The sequence below is a fragment of the Phoenix dactylifera genome, chromosome 4, assembly GCF_051530095.1.
Source record: "Phoenix dactylifera cultivar Ajwa chromosome 4, Ajwa_hap1_PhDact_Kaust_v1.1, whole genome shotgun sequence".
NCBI lineage: Eukaryota > Viridiplantae > Streptophyta > Magnoliopsida > Arecales > Arecaceae > Phoenix > Phoenix dactylifera.
The window spans coordinates 30,559,962-30,582,130 of record NC_143193.1 but is presented as its reverse complement, the minus strand read 5'-3'; the positions used below and the strand labels follow the sequence as shown (position 1 = coordinate 30,582,130).

General features: G+C 37.4%; 1 protein-coding gene and 1 non-coding gene across 7 annotated transcripts in view; both read right to left on the bottom strand.

The window, feature by feature from the left end:
* The window catches only part of LOC103724120 (TRAF-type zinc finger-like protein), a 117,805-nt gene that overhangs the window by 77,446 nt on the left and 18,190 nt on the right, over window positions 1-22,169 (bottom strand). For all 6 annotated transcript variants that reach the window (XR_016400231.1, XR_016400230.1, XR_016400232.1 and 3 more), the window contains exons 4-5: window positions 310-447; window positions 98-219 (exon numbers count right to left, since the gene is read on the bottom strand). Coding sequence is in view for 3 of the 6 variants with exons in the window: in XM_089930113.1 (XP_089786239.1) it covers window positions 98-219; window positions 310-447 (260 nt within the window). In the remaining 3 variants the exon portion in view is untranslated. The remainder of the gene's footprint in view (window positions 1-97; window positions 220-309; window positions 448-22,169) is intronic.
* Window positions 4,544-4,652, bottom strand: LOC113461073 (small nucleolar RNA R71). Its single transcript, XR_003383075.3, has one exon. It is a non-coding gene; the product is annotated as a small nucleolar RNA R71 (small nucleolar RNA).

The following is a 22,169-nucleotide window of genomic DNA, read 5'->3' as shown; positions in this document are numbered from 1 at the left end:
GCCGTAAAAGTAGAAGAGATAAAAATTATACACAAGAGATGTTTATAAAATAAAGATGTGACATCAAGTACTAAAAAAGACCGTGTCAAAGCTCTACCTGGAAGATTTTGCAGTTCCATTCGAATTGCCATGAAACTGGATTTCATGGTCAATTTGTTCACGGAGTCTAATATACTTGTTACATATATGACAATATTCTGTCCGATTTCCACAAATTTCCTGAATTTGCAAGCCAATCAAATGCATCAGGACATGATTGCAAAATATTTTCAACAACACCATTTTGTCCCAATAATAAACAATTGCTACCTGATGTTTTGAGAGATCAACTGCAGGCAACGGGAACTCACAATATTCACATGTAACAATCCTCTGGGGGCATTGTTCACCTTTATGAAGAGACCAGACTTCACGCTCCACTGTCTCACTGCATAATGAGCAAACTACCTGCTTGCATAAAAATATAGAGCCACCAAACAGAAAATAATTAAGTTCATTATTGTCATAAGTGAAAGACCGGTAATCAATATGATATATGGTGTAAATTCTGCAAGCATTTGAAAGACGATTACATGGACTGGGAGGACGTAAAATACACTAATTGGAAGCTAGATCCAACTTAATATCATTTTTTCTTATTACAATTTATATAATTGATGCAAAAATGTCAGTCTTGATTAAGCAGCATACTTTGAAGTAATTGAAGAACACAAAATAAGTAAACATACTATTGTTGGATATAAATTTAGGACAATATGATCATTTTCTAGGCATTATATACCTTAGCCTATAGTGTGTCTCAAGATAAGTAACCCATCTCAACCATGGTTTGCCTTACCGGTCAATACCGGTGCGTACCAACCATACTGTACTAAACCGGTACATAGTACAGGAGGCGTGCCGATACTCGGTACGCTGAACCAAGTACCGTACTAGGAGTACCAATATTGTAATAAGATAGTACCGGTATGGGGTCCGGTACCCAGACGGCGAATCTTGATCTCAACAATACTAATTGTGAAAATGGAGCACTTCCAACCATGTTGCTAAAAAGAAAAGCATTAACAATGTTAGTTGCTTGTTAGGCAAATTATGCATGAACATCTAAATCAGGTACATTTTCAGCTTAACTAAATGTGAGTGAAAAGTTGTTCCGAACAGGCATTAGCACAACCAAGATGTGCAAAAGTGCCACGAATGCAAACAAATTGGGTAACAACGAAAAAAAGGAAACAAATATCAAAGAGAAAAGAAAGTACATAAAACAAGTAGATTCACATTCTTGCATGGAAGCATACAACATTCAAAGCACAAAAGGCTTTCATTGGCTTATATATTACTCTATTTAAAAATATAGAGAGAGAACAAATAAAAATGTATATCTTTTTAAAAGCCTTAAACCTTCGAAGAATAGCAAGATGAGATTAGACCATGCTTACTAATTACCACTCCCACCTATTTTGTATTCTTATGGATGGAGAGCACTTTTCGAATATATATATATATTCTTAAAAAAATAAAGTTTGACAAGATTTAAAACCATAAACTCATTAAAATTTTAAGCAGAAAGGTTAAAAAAAAAATTAGATGAGTTGGATGAGGACCATATAAAAACTTGGGCCAAAGAGTAAGCCTATTAGAGGTGCAATAAAAAAAAGGACAGAGGTGGCTCTCGGATGGACTTAAAGTTAGCCCAACACCTCTTTTGAAAGTAGACCTAGTAGATCCACATTACCATGAGTCCATAATTCCCCACTATCTCATTATCCCCAATCATCTCCCTAACAAACCTTGAACACATCTTCATTGTGTCTAACTACCCATTACTTCCGAATATCCCTTCAAAGATAGAAAGTCCTAGGAGAAGAAAAATGAGACGAGAGAACAAATAAAAGAAAACTAAGTATAAATGATAAGGGGTAAAAGGAAGAGATTTTTGGTAAGCAAAACAAACCTAAGATTTCGAACCCCAACTAGTGTTCCTAAAGGCTTTATTTTCAATTTAAATCTGTTTTTGTGATCAATTAATGACTTGTATAATATCACAATAGCAATTAAATTTATTTGTAGCATGTCTTAGAGTGCTGATTATACAGTTCAGTCATCAATTATGGATTGATTGGATGCTTATCACAAGTTTGACAGCAAGATATGTCATAGCATGCCGAATCGGACGGTACAGAGGGTACCGTACCATACCGGTTCAGTATTGGTACGCGGTATAGGGGGTGTACCTAATGAGAGCACAAAAGTGCGACCTACATACCACTTAAATTAGTATTATTGCTAACAAGATGATGATAATATCGCTGAATTAATATTATATTTTTGTTGGGAGCCGGTTATCATAAATCAAAGCTAAAATGCGCATTGGGTCCAAAAAGATGCATCACCACAGGCCAATAGCAAAGCGCATGGGGTCAGCCCCAGTTGCACACCAGAAGGAGCAATAGCAGACTAAGTTCAGCCGCATAGAACAGCAACCAAGGGCCTAGATTCATCATCCGAGAGGATCCAATGATCCATGGGGTTCACAGCAGCGTTCTCAGCATCCCACGCGTCCCCATGTCCATCCTTTCTTTCCATCTTCAGCACCCTCCGTGTCCTTCCGTTCCTATTTTTCCGGATCTACGTCCATCCGCGTCCCAGCTTCCACCTAGCCATCCGCGGAGGCAAAGAAAAATTGAAGAGTATTCTGTGATGCACCCCAAGCGGATCCGCGATGAAATCTCCCAGGCCCCATGCCCCAGCTTCATCCCGCAATGCATCACAGCCTTCCGCGTCCGATTTTCCAGCTTACGGATTAGCGTCTGTATCCGTTCTCCGCGTCCTAGCATTTCAACAACTTCCGGATTTGCGATCCTCTGTGTCCTTCCACTCCCATCCGTCCGCATGCGATCCTCCGCGTCCAGTCCTCCTGCGATGCATGCCAAAGGTCCCACGTCCTTCCGCGATCAGCTTCTATCCACAATCTCCCAGCGTCCGCATTTCAGCCAACCAATCCCAGCGATCCATCCTTCCGCATCCTCAGCCTTCCGCGATGCATTCCAAGCGTCCGCGTCCCAGCCTTCCGCATCCAGCTCTCACGCATTTCCATCCTTCCATCCCAGCATCCAGGATACTTGGCAGCCAGCACGGAAGGAGCATCCCGTGCGTCCGTTCACTCTCCTCTCCACGTTATCCCGTGCAATCAGGGGATCCATCGTGGGATATAGAGCTCTCTCTCGGCTGGGAGGGGGATCTCTCTTTCGAAAAAAAAACAGAGGGAAAAGCTCAGAAATAGAGGATGCTCTGCTTCCGATTTAAAGAATAAAAAGAGAGGTTGATGTTTGTAATGAGAGGCTGATTTCTTTGATGAAGGGTGATGGATGAACCTTTGCTTTATTGCTTCTTTGAAGTAAACTCTGAACTTTTATTCTATATGATTTATATCTATTGATATTTTTTGGATTCTTGCATATTTATTTTGTAGATAGTTCTTAAATGGTTTATGTCTATTGATACATGGATTGCTTTAGTATTTAGTTTGTCGTAGACGTAATAAGCACGATGAATGCTTAGACGTTGAGTTTATGTGTTCATGAAATTTATTCCATGATTAGATCTATTCTACTTTTGAATCTTTAAGTCAAGAACCGTAGAGCTTATTTCTTGGATGCAATATAGTCAAGGAGAATTTTGAATCCCTAACCATCTCTATTTAATTGATCTTTGTTTAATTATTTATTATTCTCTACTTTCAATTTCTAGAAGCTATTTCAAATCACATCTGAAATTACGTTAATAACACCTAGACCGCTCTCTGAAGAATCGACCTCGGACTTCCGAGTTTTACTGCTTGTGCGATTCTCCTGCACTTCGAAGAGCAGTTTTGCGAACACATCAAGTTTTTGGCGTCGTTGCCTGTGAGCGTCTGATTTGTTAGTATATTTTCAGATCCAATTAGAGATTTAGTTTAGGTAAGTTTCAGCTCTTAAAAATAAAAATAAATAAATAAATAAATAAAATAGAAAAAAAATTTGCATGCTAAAGTGGAATAGGGACGACACCGGTTGATTAAGTCGTACAAATTTTGACAATCCTTTGGGACACATTCCTGAGATTCCTTCGCAGAGTCTCACACCTTGTGAAATGACTAATTTAAATGAAGATGCGGGGAGTCACCACGATCGAGAACGTGAACTCCCTGTTATGACTTTGAGACAATACCTACAACCTACTAGGACTAGTCAGCCTTCATGCATGATTTTTTCTGATAATGTAGGATATTTTGACATCAAACCAGGGGTAATTCAATTGCTGCCCAAGTTTCACGGGTTAGAGTCCGAGAGTCCTTATCTTCATTTAAAGGATTTTGAAGAATTGAGCATCACATTCAGGGTGCCGAACGTCACCGAGGATGTCCTCAAGCTGACGTTGTTCCCTTTTTCTCTGAAGGATAAGGCCAAAACATGATTGAACTCCTTGCGGCCTAAATCAATTGGAACCTAGCAAGAGATGAAGAGAGAATTTTTGAAAAAATTCTTTCCCACACAAAGGACCAACTTTCTAAAAAGGCATATCAGCAATTTCCAACAAAAAGATAATGAAACCTTTTATGAATGTTGGAAGAGATTTAAAGACCTCCTTCTCTAATGTCCTCATCACGGGTTCGAAACTTGAAGAACTATTAGCTTTTTCTATGAAGGTTTGTCTCCATAGATGAAATAGTTTGTAGAAACCATGTGCAATGGTATATTTTTAGGAAAGCAACCTGATAAGGCATGGGAATATTTTGATTTACTTGCCGAGACTGCCCAACTTTGGGATAACGGGGATAGAAATAATAAACCTTTGCCCAAGCCTACAAGCTCTGGACATGGGGGCCTTTATAACCTTAGAACTGAGGATAATCTTCATGCTAAAATGGCAGCCCTCATTGGGAAGGTAGAGAAAATTGAACATAGGAAGGTTGAGACTGTCAAGACCATCGAGCTCAGAAACGAATGTTGTGGGATTTGCGACATGTCTGGTCATTCCACCACAGATTGCCCCACCATACCTACATTCAAGGAAGTCTTGCATGATCAGACAAACGCTATGAACTCCTACCATAAGCCTTATAATGATCCATTCTCAGATACCTATAACCTTAGTTGGAAGAATCATCCAAATTTTAGGTGGGAATGATCGTCCTCATCCGTCATACGATCCTGCTCCTCTACTTGCATGTCCTACTTATGCACCAACACCCCCTCAAAAGCCGAGTATCGAGGATATCTTGCAGTCTATACAATCTTTTCTACAAGGTCAAGCCGATATCAATGCTCAAAATACTCGAAATTTTGAGGATATAAGAAATCAATTGTCAATGTTGACTACTATTTTAAGTACTCAGAAGAAGGGTAAGCTTCCAGCTCAACCCCAACCTAACCCACAAGTGCATGGTAGTAATGTTACGGCTCCTAGTTCGCATCCAGAGCATGTGAAGAGCATCATAACTTTGCATCATGGGAAAGTCATTGATCGGACTATCTCGTTGGGACCGCAAGTCGCTTCTAATTCTAATCTGCCTAAGACTGATGAAAAGGACAAAAAAGAAATTGAGGTCCCAACCTCTACAGAGAAAGTCAAATATCCTTATCCCCCACCTTTTCCACAACGGTTAAGACCGTTGCAAAAGCTCGAACCAAATTCTGAAATTCTTGAGCTTTTTAAGCAAGTCAAGATCAACATACCTCTTCTTGATGCAATCAAACAAGTGCCCTCATATGCCAAATTTTTGAAGGACTTGTATACTGTCAAGCATCGATGAAATGTTAAGAAGAAGGCATTCTTGACTGAAAACATGAGTGCTATTTTGCATCACAACATTTCTCCTAAATATAAGGATCCAGATTGCCCAACCATCTCATGCATCATTGGCAACTTTAGGATAGAGCGAGCATTGTTAGATTTAGGGGCGAGTGTAAATTTGTTACCATATTCTGTATATGAGCAACTTGGTTTAAGTGAGTTGAAGCCAACCTCCGTCACTTTGCAATTAGCTGACGGGTCAGTCAAGATTCGGAAAGGAATTATCAAGGATGTGTTGGTCCAAGTAGACAACTTCTACTTTTTTATCGATTTTATCGTATTGGACACACATCCTGCTTCAAACTCATAGTCTCAGATTCCAGTTATTTTAGGACGTCCATTTTTTGCAACTTCTGATGCATTGATTAATTGTAGGAATGGCGTCATGAAGCTTTCCTTTGGTAACATGACCTTGGAACTGAACATCTTTAATGTGTGCAAGCAACCCAATGATTCCGAAGAGAGTAAGGAGGTTGATTAGGTTGAAACCATCGCGGAAGAGTATTTGCAAGCTGCAGCATTTAACGACTCATCTGGCGATCACTTAATTGATTGGTGCTCTAATGACACCGATGGTGATGATTTGTTGGTCACACCTAGTGTGGACCGTTCAAATGCCATGATGATCAATGGGTGGAGATCAAAAGTAGAAGAATTTGAGCAGCTGCCACCTCAAGAGGTGAAGATAGTACCATCCCATGAGCAAGCACCTAAGCTCGAGTTGAAACCCTTACCGAAGGAACTCAAGTATGCCTTTCTTAGACCCGAGGATACTTTTTCCGTAATCATCTCGTCTGTGCTTGATCATGCCCAAGAAGAAAAATTACTTGCTGTTCTAAAGAATCATAAAGAAGCACTAAGGTGGTCTATTGCCGACTTAAAGGGGATTAGCCTCTTGATTTGCAAGAATCAGATATATTTGGAGGACAATGCTAAAACCACGAGGCAAATGCAACGCAGGTTGAATCCTACCATGAGAGATGTGGTTAAGACGGAAGTCCTCAAGTTGCTTGATGTGGGTATTATTTACCCAATTTCCAACAGTAAGTGGGTAAGCCCCACTCAAGTCGTGCCTAAGAAGTCGGATTTGACGGTAGTTGAGAACGAACAAGGTGAATTGGTCCCAACTCGTGTCTCGACGGGTTGGCGCATGTGTGTCGACTACCGAAAGCTGAATTTGGTCACAAGGAATGATCACTTCCCTCTACCTTTCCTAGACCAAGTGTTGTAGAGAGTGGCCAGATACGATTTCTATTGTTTTCTCGATGGCTATTCTGAATATTACCAAATCGAGATTTCACCAGAGGATCAAAAGAAGACTACCTTCACTTGTCCTTTTGGCACATTTGCTTTCCGACGGATGCTATTCGGGTTGTGCAATGCACCTGCAACATTCCAAAGATGGATGCTCGGTATCTTTGAAGACATGAACGAGAAATTTTTGGAAGTGTTCATGGATGACTTCTCCATTTTTGGCAACTCATTCGATGATTGCTTGTCACACTTACAAGCGATCTTAGCTCGATGTATGGAGAAGAATTTGATACTGAAGTGGGAGAAATGTTACTTCATGGTACCAAAGGAAATTGTCTTAAGACATATTGTTTCATCGAAGGGCATAGAAGTCGATAGAGCTAAGATCGATTTAATCGCCAAGCTACCTGCACCCAAGACGGTTAGAGATGTTAGATCATTTTTGGATCACGCCGTATTCGATAGGAGGTTCATCAAAGACTTTAGTATCATAGCTAGACCATTGTGCAACCTCCTATCCCTTGATACACCGTTCAATTGGACTCAAACCTGTCAAGATGTGTTCTCGAGTATGCCCTCCGCCTCCTCTTTTTCTTGGGTCTATCACTTCCGCTCACTAATCTCTGTCTTCGACAAGTTGAAATCTATGCTTATCGCCGCACCCATCGTGCAACCACCAGATTTGAGATCATGTGCGACGCTAGCAACTATGCGGTAGGAGCTGTCCTAGGACAGCGTAAAAATAATAAGCCATATGTCATTTACTATGCGAGCAAAATCTTAAACGATGCTCAAATGAATTACACCACTACCGAGAAGGAATTACTTGCAATAGTATTTGCATTAAACAAATTTCGTTCTTAGGCCCTGTTTGAGGGAGCTGTTAGTAGTAGAGCTTTTGGAAGTAGAGCTGTTGGAAGTAGAGCTGTCTGAAGCAGAGAGTTTATAAAAAGCTATTTGCTGTTTGGTAACTATATTTCTAAAGTGCTGTGGCACTTTAACATGTCTTTGGTAAATAAACTGAGAAAGTACTTTTGTATGACAAAATGACCATAAAGGACATTACCAGTATTATACAACAGAGCATAATAAAATATAGTATATATTAATACATAAATATATGATATAGTATAATTAATGTAATGTAATATAATATTATTATAATATAGTACTATAACATTATGTATTATAGAATAATAATTTAATATAATATTAAATTATTTAACATAACATATCAATGTATTATGATATAATGTAATATAATATTATATTTATAGTATAATATAATAATAAATATATAAAATATTATAATTATAGTGTAAATTAATTTTTCATCCTTCTAATGACTATTTATCTCTCTAACAAATTTTCTAGCTAGGTAATAAAATTGGTTAACTAATTACTAATATTTATTTTTATTTATTTATTTATTATTTTATTTCATTGAAATATAGAAGGGACGCCGGCCATAGGTGGTGGCCGGCATGGTGGCTGCCACCGTAGGCAGCCACGAGCTTCCAAAACAAAAAAAAGAAAAAAGAAGAAGGAACAGAGGCGACGGCGTTGAGAGGAAGAAGAAGATAGAGAGGGGGAGGGAGAGGATGGGTGAGAGAGGAAGAGGCGGAATGAGGGTTTTGGAAAAAAAAAGTGTGATTTAAATGAAGATATTTTGGTTCAAAAAACAACTTCCCGACAAAGCTGAAAACAGTGTTTTCGGAAAGCTCCAAATTGGAGCTTCTCTCCAAAAGCTGTTTTTAGCTTTCCGCAAAAGCTGAAACAGCTTTCCGAAAATTTTACCAAACACCATTTTTTATCTAAAAGTACTTTTGGAGGATCAGAAAGTACTTTTGGCCCTCCAAAAGCTCCCCCAAATAGGACCTTATATCCTTGGCGGTCCTATTGTTATCTTCACGGACCATGCAGCACTAAAATATTTGCTGGATAAGAAAGAGGCCAAACCACGCTTAATACGATGGATATTTCTATTCTAAGAATTTGGCATCACTATCAAAGATAAAAAAGGAGTAGAGAATGTGGTCGCTGACCATTTATCATGGCTAGTTTTTCATGATTCGGTGCTACAGTTTTCCATCAAGGACTCATTTTCTGAAGAGCAGTTGTTTGCACTTTCTACTATGCCATGGTACACTGACATATAAATTTTCTTGTTACGAACAGGATTCCGGAGCATTAGGGATCAACAGATAGAAAAAATTTCTTACGCGAAGTGAGGAATTATTACTATGACGAACCTTATTTGTTTAAATATTGCAATGATCAAATCTTTAGATGATGCATACCGAATCATAATATACAAAGCATACTCTCTGCCACACTGATGCTTGTGGTGGACACTTTGCCTCCAAGAAAACCGCTGCAAAGGTCTTGCAATGTGGTTTCTATTGGCCTACTATGTTCAAAGATGCCCACGAGTTCTGCAGGACATGCGATCCATATCAATGTATTGGAAGTCCAACTCCTAGGCAAATGATGCCTCTTCAACCTACTACTGTTATCGATATTTTCAACTATTGGGACATCGATTTCATGGGCCCATTCCCACCGTCTTTTGGATACGAGTACATTTTGGTTGGCATTGATTATGTGTCCAAATGGGTACAAGCCATCGCTTGTAGGACCAATGATCACAAACCTGTCCTAAAGTTTTTGAAAAAAAATATTTTTTCACGATTTGGGATGCCTAAGGTCATAATTAGTGATGGTGGAAAGCACTTTTGTAATAAATTTTTGAAGACCTTATTGAAAAGTATAGTGTCACTCACAGAGTTGCTATCCCGTATCATCCGCAAACTAGTGGCCAAGTAGAGTTAGCCAATAGAGAGATCAAGCGTATTTTAGAGAAAACGGTGAATCCATCATGAAAAAATTGATTCTTGAAACTTTCATATGCATTGTGGGCTTACCGTACAGCATACAAAATCATTCTTGGCATGTCTTCCTACCGGCTAGTCTACGGAAAAGCGTGTCATCTACCTGTAGAAATAGAGCACAAATCATATTAGGCGATTAGAAAATTGAATTTTGAATTGCAAGATGCCGGTCTAGCCAGAAAGTTGCAATTGAACGAGCTCAATGAAATTCGCAGGGATGCCTATGATAATGCTAAAATTTGCAAAGAACGGATAAAGATTTTACATGATAAATCAATTTTGAAAAAGTCTTTCGAACCTTTGCAAAAAGTTCTTGTATACGATTCTCACTTACATCTGTTTTCTGGCAAGTTACGATTAAGATGGACAAGTTCTTTCATTATAAATACTGTTTTTCCACATGGGACAGTTGAGATTGAGAATCCACGGAATGGTAAGATTTTTAAGGTGAATGGACACAGGTTAAAACCTTTTCTTAAGAATTTTGTAGATGAAGAGGATTCCTTTTCCTTGGAGGAGCCTTCTTATGACCGGCCATGACAGCCAAGGTACACGTATATTAGTTAGGATTATTTTTTCTTGTATTTTTCATTTTTTTATTTTGTAGGTCTATCTTTTCTGGTTATCAACAGCTCCAGATAATACTCTACTCCCTAATATTATTTGTCTCTCATATATTGTTTCCTTGTATCCATTATATTAAGGACCATGCAATGTTCAAGTTGGGGGGCTGGAAATACTTCGTATTCCAAAAAAAAAAAATCGATTTATGATATTATCTTTTCGAGCAAATGCACATGTATTTTTATATTAAGTTCATGCAACTGTTAAGGCAAGGAACATGTGTATACTTCGACTGATCATTATTAGATCCCCGCACATGCACTTATGACAATAGGAAGGCCACAGGAGTTCACAATTGTTAACTGCATTAGCAGACTAAGTTCAGTTGCATGGAACAGCAGCCAAGGGCCTAGATTCATCATCCGAGAGGATCCAACGGTCCGTGAGGTTCACAACAGCGTTCTCAGCATCCCACGCATCCATCCGCTTCTTCCGCGCATCCCCGCGTCCATCCTTTCTTTCCATCTTCAGCACCCTCCATGTCCTTCCGTTCCTATTCTTCCGGATCCGCGTCCGTCCGCGTCCTAGCTTCCACCCAGCCATCCACGAAGGCAGAGAAAAACAAGAGAGTATTCTGCGATGCACCCCAAGCAGATCTGCAATCAGATCTCCTAGGCCCCACGTCCCAACTTCTCCTAGCATCCGCATCCGTTCTCTACATCCTAGTGTTTCAGCAGCTTCCGAATTTGCGATCCTCTGCGTCCTTCCATTCCCATCCGTCCGAATGCGATCCTCCGCGTCCAGTCCTCTCGCGATGCATGCCAAAGGCCCCGTATCCTTCCGCAATCAGCTTCCATCCGCAATCTCCCAGTATCCGCGTTTCAGCCAACCAATCCTAGCAATCCATCCTTCTGCATCCTCAACCTTCCGCGATGCATCCCAAGCGTCCGCATCCCAGCCTTCCACACCCAGCTGTCACACATTTCCATCCTTCCATCCCAGCGACCAGGATACTCAGCAGCCAGCACGGAAGGAGCATCCCGTGCGTCCGTTCACTCTCCTCTCCACGTTATCCCATGCAATCAAGAGATCCATCGCGGGATACAGAGCTCGCTATCTATATCATGAGCTCTCCCTCGGCTGGAAAAGGGATCTCTCTTTCGAGAAAAAAAAACAGAGAAAAAAACTCAGAAACAGAGGATGCTCTGCTTCCGAAAGAAAGAAAAAAAAAAGAGGCTGATGTTTGTAATGAGAGGCTGATTTCTTTGGTGAACGGTGATGGATGAACCTTGCTTTATTGTTTCTTTGAAGTAAACTCTGAACTTTTATTCTAAATGATTTATATCTATTGATATTTTCTGAATTCTTGCATATTTATTTTGTAGATAGTTCTTAAATGGTTTGTCTATTGATATATGGATTGCTTTAGTATTTGATTTGTCGTAGACGTAATAAGCACGATGAATGCTTAGATGTTGAGTTCATATATTCATGAAATTTATTCCATAATTAGATCTATTCTACTTTTGAATCTTTAAGTTAAGAACCGTAGAGTTTATTTCTTGGATGCAATATAGTCAAGGGGATTCCAGATCCCTAACCATCTCTATTTCTTGATCTTGTTTAATTACTTATTATTCTCTACTTTCAATTTCTAGAAACTATTTTGAGGATGATAGTGTTATTTTGATGATTAACAAGCATTTAACAAGAGTATGTTATAAGTTAAAACAATACTTCATTTATAAGTCTGTTACTCTCAGTATATTTGTATAAATTGATATAGATACATTTCATTGTTTATTTGAATGAATCTAACCTTGAGATGCAGCAAAGTGTGGATTGAGTCGACCCAAAGGATGATTGGGTCGACCCCGGCACATCAAGAAATCATTTGGCACACTTCTGCAAAAATGGCACAGATGAACAGTGTGTTGGGTCGACCCAAGGAAAGCATGAGTCGACCCAAACATCAAGATCCTCAAACAGAAGACAGAAAATGGTTCTCTGGATTTACTGAGAGGGTCGACCCAAGATATAGTTGAGTCGACCCAAGCTTGAGTCGACCCAAACCCTGAGAGGGTCGACCCAAAGGCAAGACAGAACAGAAGACAGAAAAGGTTCTCTGGAAACCCTGTTAGGGTCGACCCAAGAAGAAGTTGAGTCGACCCAACTGAACCTTGAGTCGACCCAAAGAAAGGTTGGGTCGACCCAAGTGAAGGAAGGCTGAATTTCAAGTTTCTGTGGATTCTGAGAGGGTCGACCCAAGGAATGTTTGAGTCGACCCAAGTGAAAGTTGGGTCGACCCAAGGACAGGTTGAGCCGACCCAAGCACGGGCAGAAGCATAACGGCTAGTTGTGCAGAAGTGCTTTTTGGACTCCCAACGGCTATAAACGGCTAATTTCTTCAATCAAACGGTCAGGAAGGACTATTTGGAGGTTGGAGAAGTATTTAAGAGGGAGTATTCATCAGAGGAAGCAAGCTTTGGAAAATACATCAAGTGCATTCAAGAGAGAACCCTAGCAAGGCAAGCTTCATCCAAGTGCTTCATTCAAAAATCAAAAGAAAGTGGTTGAGCAGATTCAAAGAGTCATCAAGAGCTCCATCCACCCTTGAAGAGTGAAGCATCCTTAACAAAGAAGAGAGAAGTCACATCAAGCGATAAATATTCTCTAAACTCTTTTTTGTAGATTATATTGTTATATTTGCTCATCTAGGAGTTTAAATCTTCTTCCTTTATTTATTAAACTACTTGTAAAGGTTGGTTGGTTAGCCCGCAAAACCAACGGAATAGGTTGATTGGTGAACCCGGAAAACCAATTGTAAAGGTTCGTTGGTGAGCCCGTAAAACCAACATAGGTTGTTGGTAAGCCCGTAAAACCAACGTAGGTTGTTGGTGAACCCGTAAAACCAATTGTATAGGTTCGTTGGTGAGCCCGTAAAACCAACATAGGTTTTTGGTGAACCCGGAAAACCAAAGTGTAAAGGTTTTTGGATTGTGAGCCCGGAAAACAATCCAACTGTAATCCGCGGAATTATAGTGAATTCCCAAGGGGTCGCTTGGGGAGTGGACGTAGATGCTAAGGAGAGCACCGAACCACTATACTTCTTGTTGTTTGTATTGTGATTTGTTTAAGTTCACTAACTCATCATTTATCACAAGTAAGATAGTTAAAATTAAAAGAAACCAATTCACCCCCCCTCTTGGCTTGTCACCTTGGGCAACAAGTGGTATCAGAGCAAGGTGCTCCAATAGTAATTATTGATCTCACAATCAAGAGTTAAAGATCATGACAACCCAAGTGGGATGTTCTATGAGTGAGGGACAATTAATTGATAGACCTCCACTATTTAATGGTATAAACTACACACATTGGAAAGCACGCATGCGCATTTTCATTCAAGCACATGACTACGATTTATGGAGTATCATAGTCAATGGGCTACATACAAATGCTAATCATGATAAGAAAATGGCTCAGCAAAATGCAAAAGCCATGAATATTCTATATTGTGCATTGGATAATAGTGAACTTAATAACATATCTTTTTGCATGACTGCTAAGGAAATATGGAGTATGCTTGAAGTTAAATATGAATGCACTAACATTTCTAGTGAATTTGAAACTAGCTCCGAAGAAGTAGAGCAGCAAACTGAAATTAAAAATCCTTGCTTTATGGCACATGAAGATAAGGTATGTATTGGAACACAAAGTGATTTCTCATTCCAAGATAAAATACATGCTGAAACTCAATCTGATTTTACATTTGATGAACTTCATGATGCTTTTTCTGATCTATACTTAGAATATAAGAAGCTTAGTTTAAAGAATAAAAAGCTAAATCAGAAAAATCTATCTCTTGCTGAAAGCTATGATATAACTCAGAAAAATAATAAATTACTTTCAGAAGACAATGAAAGGCTAACTAAAGAAGTTAACAAATTTAAGCCTATAGTTGAAAAATTTACTATCAGCTCTGAAAAACTGAACTTAATGATAAATAATCAAAGAGCTGAATTTGAAAAGGCTGGATTAGGATATCAATCTTGGTACACACAAAAATTCCTTAATGACATATGTGTTAAATCCTCCACTATCTATCATAAAACGGATTCTAATTTATCTGATGAACCTAATGAACAAAAACAGAAAATTAAAAATCCATCATCTACTTATATTAAATCGATGTTTGTTAAATTTAATAAGAGTATGCAGAAATGCATTCCTTATAATCCTAAAATCTGCAAGCCTATGGACAAAATAGCTATTAAGAAAATATGGGTTCCAAAAGGAACAATAATAGCTAACCTACAAGGACCCAAAAGAGCTTGGGTTCCTAAGTTGAAAATCTGAATATTTTCTATAGGTGTGTCTAGCACTCAAGGCTCCAACAAAAGATGTTAATTTAGACATTGGGTGCTCTAGACATATATTAGAGAATGAAACTTAAAATATACTTAAGAAAAGTAATTGAAATGAAAAGAATAATGAAATTAGTAATCCTTGCATCTCATCATTCTCTTTGCCTTAGTATCTAATTAAAACATAAATTGCAGGTATTAATCAATTTTGTGATATAGGTAATATTTTTAAAAACATAATCAAATCACTTCATTTTATAGTATGCTTTACTTACTGCTGGATAAGTTGCTAAATGATTAATCAATTTATTAAGAATAACTCTATGAATTCTCTATATGCTTGATTGAGAGTTTTTATCAATGGTATTATCTTTTATTGATCATAGACATGAGAATGTATACTTGGTATGACTTTAAATATATGCACTATGAATACCAAGATTAAAGAAACCACTTTTGGCATATAAAATCAATTCATACTAGTATGTACTTAATCTCAAAAGACCTTGTCATTGGCTTACTTAAATTAATTTCTACTAGGTCAAAGTCTGTGCATGTCATCTAAAAAAACAAACTAGAATCATTTCGAAATCTGAAAACATTGTTTCCACCTCTTAGTCTTTGAAAATTCTCCATAAGAACTTATTTGGATCTCTAGGATAGTGAGCCTAGGAGATAAGCTTCTTGACTTTGTAATTATGGATGATTTTTCAAAGCTAACGTTGGTTTTATTCTTGGCACTTAAATTGAAATATTTTCTGCTTTGGCACAAACTTACAAAAGGTTTCAAATGAAAAAGGTTTGCAAACTGTGAAAGTATCATGGCACAGTTTTGAAAACCAATTTGTTAATAAGGTTTGCACAGAAAACGGTATTGAATACAATTGTTTTTGCACCAAGAATACTATTACATATAGGGGTTATAAAAATATAAAAATAGAACATTTGTTGTGTAAGAACAATGCTTTGTGATAGCAGTTGATTAATACTATCATCACAGCTTGTCATATTATAAGATTTCTATTAAATCTATTTTTAAAGAAAACCCCATGTGAACTCATGAAAAACTGAAAATCAAATGGTGCATACCTTCATGTTTTTCAGTTATACATATTATATTCTCAAGAATGAAATATATGCCAAATCTAATAAAACAAGTGTTTCTTTGGATATTACTCTTTAAGCAATGCATATAGAATATTCAATGAAAAGATACTAGTTGTAGAAATATCAATTTATATTATTCTTATTAAAACTAGATCTTTTATTGAGAATATAGTTTATCATTTTGATTCTATGTAACAATCTGAATTTTGATAGAAACAACTGTTTAAGATAATTTGATTAAAACTTAGCTAGCACGTCTTATTGATAGTTATCTTAAGCAAATAGAATCTAAGCTAAATTGATTCTGAAAACAAGAAATTGATTTGACCTTGATGAATCTTCCTATTGCCTCACATGCTTGTTCTTGAACCATCTTGGTTAATGAAACTATCTCTTTAGTTCAAGTGACATGTGCTTGCTTATATTTAGGCAATCTCTTGAGTAAAGTGACTCAACATTCAATTATTGTCATATCTTATGTTGAGTCATCTAGTTAAGAAATATGTTGTATGAATGTTTTGTATCTTGAAGCAACTAATGACTTTCTTTCAAGAAAGAAAAGAAGTTTGTTAATAATGCAGGATCGTTGAGCAAGAAAATGAGAGATTTCAACTTGAAGGACACCTCCACATAAGATACAATAAACATTCATATGCAAACAAGAAAGAGGACCTTCTTCAGCCAAACGTTCACACATAAGAAATCTAGTTTGACTTGAAGAATATAGAATGAATCGGTAATTTTAGGTACCTCTCTCATAAATTAGCTGAGCAAAGTCTATAACTTAAATCTTATTGTGGCATGGTTAAAATCTTTAATTATTAATTTCTTGATATCATGTCTATATATGTATTAATTGACTTATGCTTTTAGAAATTGATTCATGGTTTGCTCAAACTAAAATGTTCCTTTGCCTATATCATAACCATCAAATACACAAGTATATGCTTAAAATGCTGATTTGAATTGACTTGTGAGAAGCTATGAATTCTTGAGCATAATGAAAATGTTGTTTGCATGATATACATCTGTATGATACATAAGATTATTTCTTTATTCTGCTCTTTCATGTAAATTACTTGAGAATAACAAAAAGAGAGAGAGATAAAGAAAAGTAAATGGATCTTATTCAAGAGAAGTAAAATCTAAGTAAAGGCAAATACTTCAATCTTAAGGAAAAGAAAAACAAGCATAATACATTCGGCACATTTGTGAGACTTGTGAAAGAGATAAAATCCGTAATTAATTACAGAAAAAGTTTGAAGTGAACATTTTAACCCTTCTATATTGCTCATCATAGGGATGGTGCCAATGGGGAGGCTAGTGGTAGTACCCGGCACTATTTGACCCAACTATTCGATGTAGGGCATATTAGGGACGGCACACGAGGGAGGCTAGTAGTAGTACCTCGTGCCCCTTCCAACTCCACCGGATAGGGAGCAAATAGAGTATAGAGCATAGAAAAGTAAAACCAAAAGAAATGAAGATTAGAATATTCACTGAGTGGTTAAAGGAAGAAATTCAAAAATGAGGAAATGAATGACAAGATAAATGAAAGTATAAAAAGCTTGTGAAAAGCCAAATGAAGTTTCGATCACTTGAAAACACACCTTAAGGATAAAAGCTTAAACTTAATTTAAAAATGCTTCTATCATTGCATTTTTTGTAACTTTCATTATATACTTCAATGATTGCATCATTTTGGGGAATAACTCAATATGATTTCTAGATGAAAACTACGGTTTAAGAAAAATAGAATTACTTTGGATACTTGGTTGTTGGCTCCGATACGCATCTGAAACATATCATTTTTTATCTTATAAGTGTACTGAAATTGGTCTAAATGATGTGTTTTTCAATGATCTTGATTGCAAATAAATGGTTCTAAACATATGATATTATAGAAGAACAAAAAAAAAGGTTTGAAAGAAAATGCATCTTTTGAGGGGGAGCTTTAAATACTCAATCTCTTTATTGAAAATTATCTTCAAACTCTAAACTCTCAAATGGAATGATTAATTAAGGGAGAGAAAGAAAATTTCAGAGTGAGAGATCATATAGAACTTAATCGTATAAATTCGCATCTAAAGATGAGACAAAGAATACTAAATGTAAAGTGGTATTAAACTTTGTGCTTCATTGAATATCTTTTGAAAGTTGGATTTCTATCTGTATTCATCGGTAAATCATTTATTTCTGAAAATTAATTGAAAAGGATTCCATCTGTCTTAGTTTCGAAAATTTATCTTGGAATCTACTTATGAGTTCTTATTGGCTTGCACTTTAGTATTTCAATCCTGAGCCAATTCATTTTAATTGATTTTGATGCTATGATCTTTAAAGGAGTAAAAGAAAGTCTTTAAGAAAGCTCTAAAAGAACTTTCAAAGCCTTGAATTTTATGTATCCTACACTGCATAAATTCATGTTTTGGTATCTATGCCCCAATACTTTTATATCATGAAAGAACTTTGAAGTCATTAAGAATTAAGGATTCAACATAATCTTATGTTTTTCGAGTATATAAGGTTTGATCTTTATTTGCTCTTATACTATACTCTGAAAATTAATTAGATTGCTCTCATCTTGCTATATACTTAATATATATATATATATATAAAGGTGTTGAATTTTCATTCGTGCCTTCTTTGAATATTATTCTTGATACTTCTTGAAATAACTTGAAAAAGATTCCATCTACACTTGATTTGAAAAATATCTTTGGAATCTACAGTTAGAGATCTCTTTTGGCTTACATCCTAAATATCTCATTCCTAAAGCCAAACACATAGAAATAAGATATCATTTTATTAAGGATCATGTGCAAAATGGAAACATATGTATTGAGCATATATGCACTGAAAAATAATTAGCCGACATATTCACAAAACCCTTGAGTGAAGATAGATTCTGCACGCTAAGGAGGGAATTAGGCATATGTGATCCTTTTTATTGAAGAGATATAAAAGGGAGCAAGCAGTCTCATGATACATTCCTCCCATTTCTAAAAACCCATGAAACATGAGTCAAACTTGTAATCTATAGATTCCTTACTCATGTATCATTGTCCCAGAAAGAATTTGTAAGGATTGGAAGCAAGAAAAATTTTTTTTTAGAAGCGAAAAGGAAGAGAAAGAAAAAATTTCTGAACTTGGGTCGACCCAACCCAGAATAGGGTCGACCCAACGTTGAGTCGACCCAAGAAAATTCTTGAGTCGACCCAACGTTGGGACCCCACTGTTAAAAGGGGGACCCGTGAGCTATCTAGGGCACTGTTTACCCTTTGTCCTCTTCCGAAAACCCTATTTCCCACTCTCAAATCTTCTCCAATCATCTCCAAACAGTAGATTACTTCAATATTTTGGAGAAATGGAACCCAAGAGAGCCGTAGCCAAGCGATCCGGGAGAGTCTCACGATCTTGTTTAGAGCCTAGGATATGTATCTAGTTCTCATATGTATTTTGTGTTGATCATATATTTTGAACCTTGATTGAGGAACATTGTATTTGCTTTTGTTTTTGGCATGATTGTACTAAAATGTTCCTATTTTGATCAATGAAGTTTGAATGTTTGTTATTTATTGTGTCTTTTCCCATGTACCTATTTGATGATAACAAAAAGGGGGAGAAGTAAAGAAAGAATAATAGGGGAGAAGTAAAGATAGAGTAAATAGAGTAACAAAAAGGGAAAGAAGTAAAGAAAGAGTAATAGAGGAGAAGTAAAGATAGAGTAATAAGAGGAGAAGTAAAGAAAGAGAAATAATTTGTAAAACAAATTGAAAATCATATAGGAAAGCATATACATCCAAGGGGGAGCAATTTGCAACAATGAAAATGATCAAGTCAAAAATTTATATCAAATTTCAGAATTTGGCACATATAATTTCAGAATTTGGCACGCACCTTTCACACCTCGATACATAACCTGAAACTCATGTTTTATCTCAAATTTTTGGAGTTTCATCTTTAATGAATTATAAATGAAAGGGGGAGTAATTCAAAAAGTCAAATTGGCAACATTTGAATGATATAGGGGGAGACTTCACTCTTATATATGAAAAGCTGAAATTCAGCAAGTTAAGCCCTTTCAAAAACTGATTTTAAAGACAAGTATCAATAGGCTCATACTCTTTATTTTGTAATCATCAAAAAGGGGGAGATTGAGGATGATAGTGTTATTTTGATGATTAACAAGCATTTAACAAGAGTATGTTATAAGTTAAAACGATACTTCATTTATAAGTCTGTTACTCTCAGTATATTTGTATAAATTGATATAGATACATTTCATTGTTTATTTGAATGAATCTAACCTTGAGATGCAGCAAAGTGTGGATTGAGTCGACCCAAAGGATGATTGGGTCGACCCCGGCACATCAAGAAATCATTTGGCACACTTCTGCAAAAATGGCATAGATGAACAGTGTGTTAGGTCGACCCAAGGAAAGCATGAGTCGACCCAAACATCAAGATCCTCAAACAGAAGACAGAAAATGGTTCTCTGAATTTACTGAGAGGGTCGACCCAAGATATAGTTGAGTCGACCCAAGCTTGAGTCGACCCAAACCCTGAGAGGGTCGACCCAAAGGCAAGACAGAACAGAAGACAGAAAAGGTTCTCTGGAAACCCTGTTAGGGTCGACCCAAGAAGAAGTTGAGTCGACCCAACTGAACCTTGAGTCGACCCAAAGAAAGGTTGGGTCGACCCAAGTGAAGGAAGGCTGAATTTCAAGTTTCTGTGGATTCTGAGAGGGTCGACCCAAGGAATGTTTGAGTCGACCCAAGTGAAAGTTGGATCGACCCAAGGACAGGTTGAGCCGACCCAAGCACGGGCAGAAGCATAACGGCTAGTTGTGCAGAAGTGCTTTTTGGACTCCCAACGGCTATAAACGGCTAGTTTCTTCAATCCAACGGTCAGGAAGGACTATTTGGAGGTTGGAGAAGTATTTAAGAGGGAGTATTCATCAGAGGAAGCAAGCTTTGGAAAATACATCAAGTGCATTCAAGAGAGAACCCTAGCAAGGCAAGCTTCATCCAAGTGCTTCATTCAAGAATCAAAAGAAAGTGGTTGAGCAGATTCAAAGAGTCATCAAGAGCTCCATCCACCCTTGAAGAGTGAAGCATCCTTGACAAAGAAGAGAGAAGTCACATCAAGCGATAAATATTCTCTAAACTCTTCTTTGTAGATTATATTGTTATATTTGCTCATCTAGGAGTTTAAATCTTCTTCCTTTGTTTATTAAACTACTTGTAAAGGTTGGGTGGTTAGCCCGCAAAACCAACGGAATAGGTTGATTGGTGAACCCGGAAAACCAATTGTAAAGGTTCGTTGGTGAGCCCGTAAAACCAACATAGATTTTTGGTAAGCCCGTAAAACCAACATAGGTTGTTGGTGAACCCGTAAAACCAATTGTATAGGTTCGTTGGTGAGCCCGTAAAACCAACATAGGTTTTTGGTGAACCCGGAAAACCAAAGTGTAAAGGTTTTTGGATTATGAGCCCGGAAAACAATCCAACTGTAATCCGCGGGATTATAGTGAATTCCCAAGGGATCGCTTGGGGAGTGGACGTAGGTGCTAAGGAAAGCACCGAACCACTATACTTCTTGTTGTTTGTATTGTGATTTGTTTAAGTTCACTAACTCATCATTTATCACAAGTAAGATAGTTAAAATTAAAAGAAACCAATTCACCCCCCCTCTTGGCTTGTCACCTTGGGCAACATATTTCAAATCACATCTGAAATTACGCTAATAACATAGTCTGCTCCCTGAGGAATCGACCTCGGACTTTCGAGTTTTACTACTTATGCAATTCTCCTGCACTTGGGAAAGCAATTTTGCGAACGCATCAGTACCGACACTCGGTATACCAAATCGGCCTCTGTATCGAGCATACCGACACAATAACAGGGTGGCACCGGTATGGGTCCTGGTACCAAGACGGCCTACCTTGTTTGAAAGAATGCCATCAAGAGTATTCTAAAATTTAACTTGTACCATCATGTACTTAAAAAATTTCAAACTTGTAGCTTATATGAACAGCCCATGAACCATGCTTTTTCTATACCAACCTGTATCGGTTGATATTGGACGTACGATATTGTACCATAGGGAACATGGTATCAGGACTCGATATGATACTATATCAAGACATGGT